The following is a 12004-nucleotide window of genomic DNA, read 5'->3' as shown; positions in this document are numbered from 1 at the left end:
TTTAAACACAAGACTGAGTAGATCGAACAGTAACAAACCCTGTCTACACTGATCTCACACTGCTGGGGAGAGAATGAGGCCAGGGCAGCTCTCCTCACCGGGGGAGAAGTCTCTGCCCATGGCATGGTGCTGGGGGGCAATCACAGGGGTTGTACCTGGAAGGTCTGCCTCGTGGCTGGGCACTTTTGGAGGATTTTGTGGATTCCTAAAGAAAAGAGAGAGAAAAGCAAAGTTACCATCGGGGGGTTCATCAGAGAGGGAAACAGACAGCAGGGCTCACAGCTCGGGGAACAGTGTCTCCGACCACGCAGATCTCAGAGCTAACGCCTGCCTCCCCATCCCGGTAGCAAATCACAAGCAGCCGGGCTAGTCGGGTCTTGAAAATTCAGAGGTTTTGTCTTTTTGTCCAGTTTAGGGTGGGAAACAATTTCAAAGTCTCCAAAATTTACCCAGGTCAGGAAAACCTGTCCTCTGTTTGTCAGCCCTTTCCTGTACTCTGTACACTTCACCTCTGCTTCTCCGCCTTCCCTCCCACCCTATAAAGTACCCCACCCCTCCCCAAACTCCTGATCCCTCTCTTACCCCTCCACAGAGCAGCCCCAACCCCCTCCCACTCCCTATCCACACAGCACCCCCAGGCAGCCTGGGAGTGCGTCCCTTGCTCCTGCTGCAAATCACAGAAGGTCAGGGTTGGAAGAGACCTCAGGAGGTCATCGAGTCCAACCCTCTGCTCAAAGCAGGACCAACCCCAACTAAATCATCCCAGCCAGGGCTTTGTCAAGCCTGACCTTAAAAACCTCTAAGGATGGAGATTCCACCACCTCCCTAGGTAACCCATTCCAGTGCTTCACCACCCTCCTAGTGAAATAGTGTTTCCTAATATCCAACCTAGACCTCCCCCACTGCGACTTGCGACCATTACTCCTTGTTCTGTCATCTGCCACCACTGAGAACAGTCTAGATCCATCCTCTTTGGAACCTCCCTTCAGGTATCATAGAATCTCAGGGTTGGAAGGGACCACAGGAGGTCATCTAGTCCAACCCCCTGCTCAAAGCAGGACCAATCCCCAATTTTTGCCCCAGATCCCTAAATGGCCCCCTGAAGGATTGAACTCACAACCCTGGGTTTAGCACGCCAATGCTCAAACCCCTAAGCTATCCCTCCCCCCCAAGGCTGCTATCAAATCCCCCCTCACTCTTCTCTTCTGCAGACTAAACAAACCCAGTTCCCTTGTCCTCTCCTCGTAAGTCATGTGCTCCAGCCCCCTAATCATTTTCGTTGCCTTCCGCTGGACTCTCTCCAGTTTGTCCACATCCTTTCTGTAGTGGGGGGCCCAAAACTGGACGCAATACTCCAGGTGTGGCCTCACCAGTGCCGAAGAGAGGGGAATAATCAGTTCCCTCGATCTGTTGGCAACGCTCCTACTAACGCAGCCCAATATGCCATTGGCCTTCTTGGCAACAAATCTGCTCCAGCCAAGCTGCAACCTCTCTTCTGGTCAGCGCTGAGGGAGGCCACATGGGGGGCAGAGATTGCTGAGCCTTTCCAGCCATGGGACCTTGCCCTAGCACATCCTTTCCCCAGGTCATCGCTACGGGAAACTTACCCATGCTAGCGCCTCCTGCAGGCCAACAACCCGCCCCCAAACAGCCATTGGCAGGTGCCTTGTATCTAAGATCCAGCTGGCTTCCAAAGGGTTAAGTCCATCTCTCAGAGCCCTACAGTTATCGTGTATGGGCCAGATGAGAGGAAGAGGCATTGAAAACCTCCCCTCTTTTTTTCCTGATCTATTTCCAAGTGAAACTCAGATGGATCGATTAGTGTCACAAGTTTCTCTGGTCTCAGCCACGCCAGTTGCACAGAAATGTCCGTGCGTCTGCTCCCGGCTCCTGTGCTGTACCGGATGGGGGGGCTGGTCTCCACCGAGCAGAGGCCAGGTCTATACCACCAACAGGACACATTTGCTACCTAACAAGCCAGGCTGCCTGAGCAGCCAGCATTTGCCTTGGCTTGGCTCATCAGAGGAAATGTTTGAGTTCTCAAGGCAGGAAGCGTCTATTTACACACGATCCCCAGCCTCAAGAATCTCATCCACAGCCGGTTTGTTGGGTGACTTCATGACCTCAGCTGAAAAACAGAGTGGGGCTTCCAAAATCCCTCCGTGCATTCACACCTCATTCGTTTTAGGATCTCCAGCCATCAGCGACAAGTCGTTTAAATGCTCATCTTACTCAAGTAGTAAAATCTGACCTCACGGAGGGCCCCACAACGCTGCGCAAACCACAGACCAGTTCCTTGGCTGGATCCTTCTCGGAGCTATGCCAGGGGACACCAGCTGAGGCTCCAGTCCTAGAGAGCCAAGAGTCACTACACCCCCTGCGGAAATGCAGCTGCCTCTGGGGTGGAGCGTGGCAGCTGTTTAAAAAAATGCCTGGCACACAACGGCTTAGGACACTAAATGACGATGGATCCTGTACCAGGGTGAAACTGCAGGAGGAGTTTGGGCTCCTGCCGGCACATTTGTTCAGTACTGACTCTGAGAGAAGAGCGCCACCTACTGGGAGTCCCCAAGAGGACATGCAGTGGGAAGCCCTTGTTAGGTCTGGTCAAGGAGCCATCCTTATTCCACACACTGGACAGGCCGGGCTTTAGGACCCACCTAGGACAGTTTTTAGCTGGGGTTCCTGCTTGGCTGCACACATGCACACCCAGCTGGGAGATTTTCAGGAGGATCTGCCCCTTTAAAGGCACCCCTCAGCCACCCCACATCCCCAGGGCCACCACAATGGAAAATATAATCCTAAACGAGCGCAAAGGAGACCCGTCATGCTCGCTGCAAATCACCTTTGCAATGGTTTGATCAGCTGTCATTGAGGAATGGAGGGCTCATTCCCCCATGGGGCCTGTACGCTGTGGAGGGGTTTTCCAGAGGACTCTTGTGTTTGGCCAAAGACATCCAGGGCAGTTTTATCATGGGCTTCAGGGGCAGCAGGTAGGGCAATGCCGAACATCACGGCCACGATCTCCTTCCTCGGCTCCCGGTTGTGGGAAAGTTACCTTTCAAGGTGAGCCAGACCGGTCAAGCCAGCACATCTCCGCGCAGCAAAAGGCCCTCAGTGTTCTCCCTGTGAGCTCATTCTGCTCCCGATCCTTCTGTCTAAGGACCCCACGTGAGTGACAGCCGAGAGCTCCACCTTTCTCCGCGAGAAATGCCTTTTTCACGCAGACTGACAGCCAAGCCCACGCTCACTAATCCTGAGCCCGCCGCCCCACGCGCCCAAGGAGTTTGCGTCCATTCTCAGATGTGGCTCCTGACATCTCAGCCTCTGGGAGCTTGCTGCGGAAATCAGCGATGAGGCCGAGCTGCGGAGAAAAAGCCACTCGCCGGGCTTCCTCCGAGTCCAAACTCATCGCCTTAGGTTGGGTCTACACTGCAGCTGTCTGCGAGTCTCCCAGGCCGGGGAGACAGCTCCTGCCAGCAGGGCTGGAGCCAGCATGCTGAAAGTAGCAGTGTGGCTGTTTGCAGCTTGGGCTGGAGCTCAGGCCCACCCGACTCCCTGCGTCCGCGCTCGGGTGGCTAGACCGAGGCTCCACCAGAGCCGCCATCTCCACACTGCTAGCTCAGATCCCGCTAGCACGGGTCATCCGGCTGCTGGCTGCAGTGCGGACGGGACCCGCTGCAGCGCGTGGCCGTCAGGCGGACATTGCTGGGAGGGCGCTGGGATTCCACCAGGTGACGGCCTGCCTGAATGCTGCAGTGAACCCGGAAGGGGGCTGGGCATGGACCTGGATTTCGGCACGGCCTCCTGCAGGGCACGAGGGGACTGAGCAGACACCGGGTGGTCCTTCCTCCCAAATACCCGGCTCGCTCCCCCTCGGGGAAGTCCACACGGCAAAGAAAAACCCGCAGCACCGAGCCTCTGGTTCCGTCAGCCCCGCGGCTTTGTCTTCGCAGTGTGGGCGTCCCCTTCGAGGCTTCCGATGGTGACCCCCGCCCCCCCTCCTCCTCTGCCCAAAAACCGACAGACAGTGAGAGCAACACCACGCTTCCAGAAGCAGAGAGGCACTGGACTGCAGGCTTCCAGGGTGCCTGGAGCCACGACTGGCCTTTGCCCTCCTGCCCCAGGCTGTCCTCAGGGCAGCAGGGGTCAGTATATCGGGCACGATCGGACAGACAAAGCCCCCTGTACCGGGGAATCACACTCATGCCGGGATCCTTGCCCACGCCACCCAGTGGCCTCCAGCACAGGGCGCACACTGCGCCAGTTCCCCTCCAGCATGTGCACTTCGCTCCCGTGGCCCATCTCAGCCCCTGCTGCTCTCAGCTGGCATGAGGGCATCCTAGGAGCCCGAGCAGGAATCAGCGAGGGGTGCAAATGGACCCAGGAGCCGGGAGCACCAGTCCGCAGTGCTAACCGCCGGACCACACCCCCCCCGGGGCTATAACCGACGTGCCTCTGAGATCGGGCCAGGCTGGGCACGTTCGGAGGGAGGAATCACATGGCCTCGAAGCAGGTCAGCAGCAGCCTTTGCCTGCTGCCCGCTCTGTACCCTTCCATTAAGGAAATGAGACCGGACAGCCCCTGGGAAATCTCTCGTGCTGATGGCCAGGGCCTGTCAGAGCATCTCCCGCTCCATCGCCACGGTGATGTACACCCCCTGGCCCTCCTACTCCATCTTTCACCACTGGGGAGGCGACAAGCCCATTTCCAACCCCATCTTGGGGTGCGTAAATCCCAGGACAAAGCCGAGCAGCGTGGACCCGCGGCCCTCTCTCCCCTCCCACCACTGCCTCGGCCCCTTCCCCCCTTGGCCCACGGATTTACCTTGGACCAGGTGAAGCTCCTGCTAATCCGCCTCCAAGGCATGGCCGCTCCTCTGCCCCAAGACCTTCCCAAGCAATCCCCCCGCCGGGGCAGTGAATCCGAGCTGCAGCCCACTGCAGAGCTAGGTCACGGCGGTGGGGTTACTGGACGGGTGCGAGGCTGGCACAGGCCCCACGCTCAGTCATTCTGCCTTTAGGTCTGAGCTCCCCCGTCCTCTCCACTCCGCGGTGCGGCAGGCTCACCACATTCGCGCTCCTGGTCCGTTCGCTCAGGGAACCGCCCCCGCCCCACTCCTCCGGCCCCCTCCCGCCCGGCAGAAGAATCAGGCAGCTATCAGCTGATAGCAATAAGAACAGGCCAGGCTAATGTTATTAAGGGCTTCTGATGAGCAGCAGCCAGGATCCGAGCTGCAGGGAGGGAGAAGCTACAAAAGATCCCTTCTCGTGCAACAGGCTGGGGCGATCCCTGCCTCGCGGGGCTGGCTCCACATGAGTGAGACCGGACCCCATCCACTGCCCATTTACCTAGCATAGCACTGAGCAAATAGCGCAGGCATGGCCAGACGGTCGCGGACCCTCGGCTCCATCTGGCTCACGGTCCCGTCTCTGACCAGAGCAGCCCCAGGGGGAGAAGAACATGGCAGTAGCAGACGGGGCAGGATCTGCCCCCACAGTAGGTCCTGGTTTGCATGAGGTTTAATAGCCTTTCCGCACTCGTTGTGAGAACTCGGGCTAGTCCTGATAGCCAGTTAAATGTCCAGGCCTCGTGTGTTACACAGAACACCCAGCGGGGCCTCTCTATTTTCCAGACACTTTCTCCTCCAACACCTTCCTGGGGGTGTAGATCCCCCGATTCTGGTCCCGGGTCCAACTCGTAACGATTGGCAGCACTCCCAGCAACCGAACCGGTGTCCAGTCTCTTGCAGGTTTCCTGGCAGAAGAGAGTTTTCAGGGGGCCGGGGGAAATCTCAGGGGGCAAGTGTCTTCGTGCTGGTGTGACAAACCAGCCTCTGGCCCGAAGCTACTGCTCTGGTCTCCCATAATGCCTTGCCCCGGGCATCCCTTTGTCCAGACAGATCTGCTCAGCGTGCCAGGCGCTGCCAGGTGACCCGGCCTCGCCAGCGCCTTGCTCTCCATGAAGACCGCGAAATGCCAGCTCCTCCCCTGGAGGCTGCCATGGGTGTGCTGGGTGGGGACCCCGGGGGGAGAGGAGTCACGCCTGTTTCACTTCACTTCTAAGGGAAGAGCAGGCAAGTGAAGTGGCAAATGAGCCGCCAAAGCAGGAGCGGAGGTTTTGAGGGGCTGCAGCCAACCGCCACCCGCCTGACACCAATCTGCACCGGCTCTTTGCACTCCATGCAAAATAGACTTTTCATGTAAATTGCAACGAACACAGTGGCTCCGGCAGACCTCTGGCCAAGTCACACTCCCCCCCCAGAAGGCGAGGCAATAAATTGGTATTAAGGTACACTGACAATGCAAGGCAGGGGAAGCCTGCACTGAACCTGCTTGCTAAAGTCAGGCGAAAATGATGTAACAACAGCCCCTCGCTCTAACACCGTGCTTTTCATCAGTCGCTCTCAAAGCACCTTTACAAAGGAGGTCTCATCAGCCCCATCTGACACGGGGGCGACACGGTCCCACGGGCGACTGTATTGCAATGACCTTTTCTTGTACTGATTAACTGAGAAATGGTCAGGCTGGCCACGATTCATGGGATTAAACGGTGCCACCAGCTGCGATTCACAGACGGCTCCCCCTGCTCCCCTGCCGCAGACCCCTGAAGGGAGAGGGGTGCTGTGCCCAAATCTGACTGGGAAGCAAAGATCCAAAAGACAGATTGGGCAGCAGGTCTGGCAATTAACGAAGCTCCAGGCCGTTTGCATTACGCTAGCCACGCCCCCGCATATTTACCGTAGCAGGGGTGGAAAGGGAGCGCAGGGAAGCACTGGGTCCTGGCAGGATAATTCTCCTGAAACCGATAACGCATCCAAGTTCTAATATCCCCATAAACACACTCTGATCGGCAACGGCTCCAGCAAACTAGCCACATACGCGCCCTTAGCCAGGGAGACCGGCCTTGTGGCAGGGACTCGGGAACTCAGGGTTCAGTTCCCAGCTCTGACACCAACTTTCTGTTTGACCTTGGCCATGTCACTTTGCCTCCACTGCCCATCTGTGAAATGGGGCCAGTCAACCTTCTCTGGTCTCGTTAGCCTGGAAGATCTTTGGGGCAGAGGCTTTTACCCTGTGCCTGGGCAGTGCCTGGCACTATGGGGCCTCTGGGTGCTACTGCAACCCCACCCCTTGGCAGCTTCTGCTCCCGCTAACAATGCCCCCTATGGAACGGCGGTGTGGATCAGATGCAAATTTCAACTGCACAGCCCCGGGCGTTGCTGCTGCCTCGTGGCCACAAACAGCACTTAAACCTATTGTCAGACGCCCGCAAGGATGTTTACAGCTGCTCACGTAATGGAAAAAAACCCGATGCCAACAAAGGGCCGCTTTGCTGCTGCAGACAGAAGCCTCGTTCAGTTTAATTCCACATGATTTAGCTCGCTAGTTAATTTGTTTGGGCTGGATGGTTAGGCCCACAGCCGCGGAGCCAGGCTCCAACGCTCTCTCGTCTGGGGAGATGCGGGTACGGGCTCGTGGTGCTGGGAGAACCACAAAAGATTGGATGGGTCTCTTTGGAGAAGACTTCAATAGCAGCATATGCAAGGTGGTCATCTCACAGGAGATTTCTCGTGCTGGCCGGACTCCATGACAACTCCTGCTTGGGTCCTCAGACCGTCCACTGCCTCTCCCCGCTGGCCCCCAGGATGCAGCGGGAATTAAAATTAAGAGGGACAACGTTTTATCAGCCCTTTCTCGGCTCTGCAGAAATGCTCCCAGACGCGTTCCAGCTCCGTGAGAAAGCTGAAATCCGCTCTCTGGTTTCCAAAGCCAGTTGGCCCGGCCACGGTGCTTGCAGCACGGCCGTTCAGCTCAATTCACAGCAGGCGTGCAACCCGCGGCTGATTCGAGGGGACAGTTTCTGATTTCAGCTCGGGAAGAAGACCTCAAATCTAGCATGTCATGTACCAGCTGCAACATTTGCAGGTCATGTATTGTCATCCTCTAATGGCACTTCCCAGTATAGTACTTCTCAGGACAGGAAATTGCTCAATGGACATGCTCCTTAGCAGGAAGCGGGCCAAATCTCAAGGCCTCCATCTTCCCTTGCTAACAAAATAAGTCCCTCACGGGGGCAACACACCACAACGGGTGTCGTTAAACCGACACAGGGAGAAGAGTGGGAGTCCCTTCACGAGAACACCAACAGAGACTCGGTTGTCTCGGACTCCGGACCCCGCCCTTCGGCCCGAACCCTGGCATCGATACGAATGCGCCAGGGCATGTCACTTACTGTGGCGTCTACATGCTTGGTGGTGCTCTCCCCGTTGGATGGCTGTGGAAAGAGAGAGAGAGGAGACGGTTAAGGCTCCGCCCACGGCAAAAGGGCCTCTGGATCTTTTTCCGCACTTCCCAGGAGTGGCTAAACTGTCCTGCTCCCTTCCCTGCTCAGGGCTGGAAGGAAAGCGTCAAAGGCCAGCAATCCCTGGAAACCTGGCCACGGCTCTATATGGATGGGATGGGATTTCACAGATCAGCGGCTACGCTCCGAGCTGCGGGAGTAAATTCCAGCTCAAGGAGACATACGCACGCCAGCTCTGATCGTGCTAGCGTGCTAAAAATAGCAGAAGGGCTGTGGTGGGAGGGGCTAGCCACCTGAGTCTGTGCCCGTGTCTCGCATGAGACCATCCTCAGGGCAGCTTGCCCTGGACACCACCGTGGCTATCCTCTGTTTAAAGCGTAGCGCAGGTGTGTCTCCTACAGCGGGAAGTCCCATCCCCAGCTCGAAGGGTCGCCGTGCCCAAGAGTTAAGGCTCACGGTCCCCGCTCCACAAAGAACACCAATGCCAACTCCACGCATTTGCAAAGCACGAGTCGGGCCCCGAACTCGCGAGGTTGCCTTCAAAATCCTGAGATCGCTAAAAATGGTGGATGCTTTTTTCCCCGCAGTCTGGTGGCAGAGCTCTCAGCTCACGCTCAGGTCACGTTTACAAGCTTGTCTCAACCACCAGGTCCAGAAAACTGACTTTAAAAAAGAAAAGAAAAAGGGAGCGCAGAGAGTCTCTCTGATGCCAGCGTCCGGGGTCTTGCGAGGCCGTGCCAACAATCGCAAAAGCTGGCCATGCTGATTCCAGCGCCTGCTCCGCCCTCAACGAGCGATGGGGCGTCGGCATGTTCTGAACGTTAAACACCTGCTTCCATCACGGGTGCTGACTTTTATATTTTCCCCCGATGGGTGCTCCACCCCCACTCTGCCCCGAGGGCCCACTCCCACTCTGCCCCTACCCCTGAGGCCCCGCCCTCACTGTGCCCCTCCCCAAGGCTCCGCCCTTACGCCGCCTCTTCCTGCCCCTGCTCCACACCTCCCCCAAGGCCCCCCAACCACCTGCCGCTCGCCCCTCTCCCCCCTCCCCGAGTGGCCCCAGCAGCCACCCAACAGCTGATTGGTGGCCAAGCTGAACAGCTGCGCCTGGTGGGTGCTGAGCACCCCTTAATTTTTTCTCCGTGGGTGCTTGAGCCGCAGAGCACCCACAGAGTCAGCGCCCATGCTTGGCGGCATAGTGATTGATCAGGTCTAGCTGGAAACGACGAGTTCACATTATTTACAGCAGGTAGCTTGTATTCCCTGACAGAAAGGTTAGTAGGTGAACAAGACCTCATGAAATTGCCCCAAACCAGTGTTAACTGAGACAATGAGCATATATGGAAATTCGGGGGTGGGGGTGGGGGGTGAAGCCATATTTGGTCAGCAACGCTCTCGTTGTAAAACGCTGGGATCTTTCACAGTGTCCACTTCTCCTTTTATTGCAGAGAGATTTTACCAGGTCTGACAGCTGCCAGTGTGAAGAGATAAAGGAGTGAAAACTGACAGGTAGATAAGAAGATAATTAAGAAACCGAGCCTGGCCTTGGAGATGGGTTTGTATATGTCCTGGCCAGGGTCTGAATGGGAAAGAGTACCCCGTATATGCCACAGGACAGGGACCGGTTATTTTATAGAGTGGCCCTATATAAACACACACTAACAAAAGAGGAGTCACTTTTCTGCCGCGAAGCCCTCGCTGGGGGTATCACAATAGGCTGCCCCACTGGACTAGGGCTGGGGTGATTTACACCTCCGCGCTGGGCTTTTCCACGCTCACACGTGGGGCTGGCTCGGTGCAAGCAGCTCTGCTTCCCAACAGCCCCCGCTGGAGAAAGCCAATTCCTCGCAGGCTCCTTGCATGGAACAGTGTTCGGCCTGCCAGGCCTAATGCCATTCGCGAATCCAAGCTCTGAACCCGAGAAACGAGGGAGCTGAGCGCAGTGCTCCCATCGCTTAGAAAACCTCCCGGATCTGCTCCCGCGCTCCCAGCTGCCCGCCAGCCCTGTGAAGAACTGATGTAAATAAGGACAACCAGCGGGGGAGAACTCCCCATCTCACTCACGATCCTCGGACCCCACCCATGCCCCCTGCTGCCCACTGGCTCCCTGTTGTTGGGACGGTCATGTGGCCATGCTGAATGAAGGGTGTGAGCATAACTTGACATGACTTAAACATGGCTGAAGGACTGCAGAGGATCCTGGGAGCAGGGTCCCTTTAAGCGGAAGCAGATTTCATGAAGAACTGGCAAAATCCACCAGCACGATCGATATTGAACCTATTGTTCGGCAACCATGGGCTCATGCGAAGTGAACATCACAGGTATAAAGTTCCAGCATGGAGCACAGGTTGACCTGGTTATAGCGATCTGCCAGCAGGAACCTCAGGCAGAGAGACCGAGTGAATGATTGATGAGTGAGTAAACGTCCAGTGATCTTCCTTTGGTTCCACTCCCCCAGCCCCTTCTAAAACAGGAATTAGGTAAAATCAGTAGCCACACGCCCACTGGGCATGCTTTTAAGACAAGGGACTCCTTTGAGGAAGAAGAGTACAAAAATAGAGCAAAGTGCATTACTGTGGTTGGTGACACTTGAAGAAACGCTGCGAGACAGAGTGGCCAAAACTCTGCTCCATGGGCTGGAGTAGGACTGTGACCAGAGGGGGTCTGGCCTTGAGGGAATCCGAGACAGACCAGAGGGCTGGGAAGAACAGACCAGGAGGGAAGAAATTGGTAACCACCTTCTCTGTTTGCCAAGCAGGAACTGCGTGAGGCTAGCGCAGGGCCTGTTTGTGAAAGAGAGACTCGTTCAGAGGACTGAATCGCTCTTAATGTCTAACATAGGAGTTATGTGCTTAATATAACCCTTTATCGCTTGTGTAACTCCTTCTCACTAAATGGCTGTGTATTGCAGATAATTACTGTGGACCTTTTTCACTGGGATGGCAGTAATCTGCTGCACCGGGAGCCAGGAAAGATCTGTTTCAGGGGTAGTAGCGCCCACTGGTCCCTCTAAGCTGTGCGCGTGTGCGCACGCACACAGATCCTAAACCCCGCGCCCACGGCAAAACACCGCGCCCACAAACATTTGCACAGACGCACAACAATTTGCACAGAAGACATTTTTTGCGCACATGGCCTGCCAAAAATGAGAGGGAGAGTTGGGAGTGCCCCCTGTTGCCAACACCTGCCACCAGCCCCGGCCTGCCACGGTTTAACTCTTCTGCTGCCAGTTTCCTCATAAAGAGGTTTTGCTAGGAACACACAGACAACACCACCACAGGGTGTGTATTGGTCCCTGCAGCTTGGAGCATCATTCAGTCAGGTGGAGCCTCCCAGCCTCGCATCCCTTCACACTCTACCCCAGGAATGGCCCGAGGAAAGGACGGTTATTTACCAGCACGGAGCTGGCCAAGTGCTGTGCCACAGAGCCACCCAGCAAGAGCGTGGCATGCTCTGCCTGGCAAACCCCGGGCCCATTCTAGGAACCTGGCACAGCAAGGTGCTGGGGGCCCTCAACCGAGGGTCTGGCTGGAGGATCTGAGACCCAGCTGGGACTGGCCCTAAATCAGTTCATGCCGAGGATCGTGCATGGCCACCGACCGTTCCACACAAGACACTATGGACTGGTGGTTCACACCCTGCTTGGATCTTCTGCCTAACGAGTCAAGGCTCCAAAGCAGCAGAGAGGGAGGCCGGTCAG

The 12004-nt window shown here is 56.5% G+C and overlaps 1 protein-coding gene across 3 annotated transcripts in view; it reads right to left on the bottom strand.

The window, feature by feature from the left end:
* Positions 1–12004, bottom strand: part of TNS1 (tensin 1) — a 273763-nt gene that overhangs the window by 120486 nt on the left and 141273 nt on the right. For all 3 annotated transcript variants that reach the window (XM_074967030.1, XM_074967029.1, XM_074967031.1), the window contains 2 exons: positions 8236–8277; positions 156–205 (listed from right to left, as the gene is read on the bottom strand). In XM_074967030.1, coding sequence (XP_074823131.1) covers positions 156–205; positions 8236–8277 — 92 coding nt within the window. The remainder of the gene's footprint in view (positions 1–155; positions 206–8235; positions 8278–12004) is intronic.

The sequence above is a fragment of the Natator depressus genome, chromosome 11, assembly GCF_965152275.1.
Source record: "Natator depressus isolate rNatDep1 chromosome 11, rNatDep2.hap1, whole genome shotgun sequence".
Taxonomy (NCBI): domain Eukaryota; kingdom Metazoa; phylum Chordata; order Testudines; family Cheloniidae; genus Natator; species Natator depressus.
Note: the sequence above shows the minus strand (reverse complement) of the source record. Positions and strands in the feature narration are given on the sequence as shown.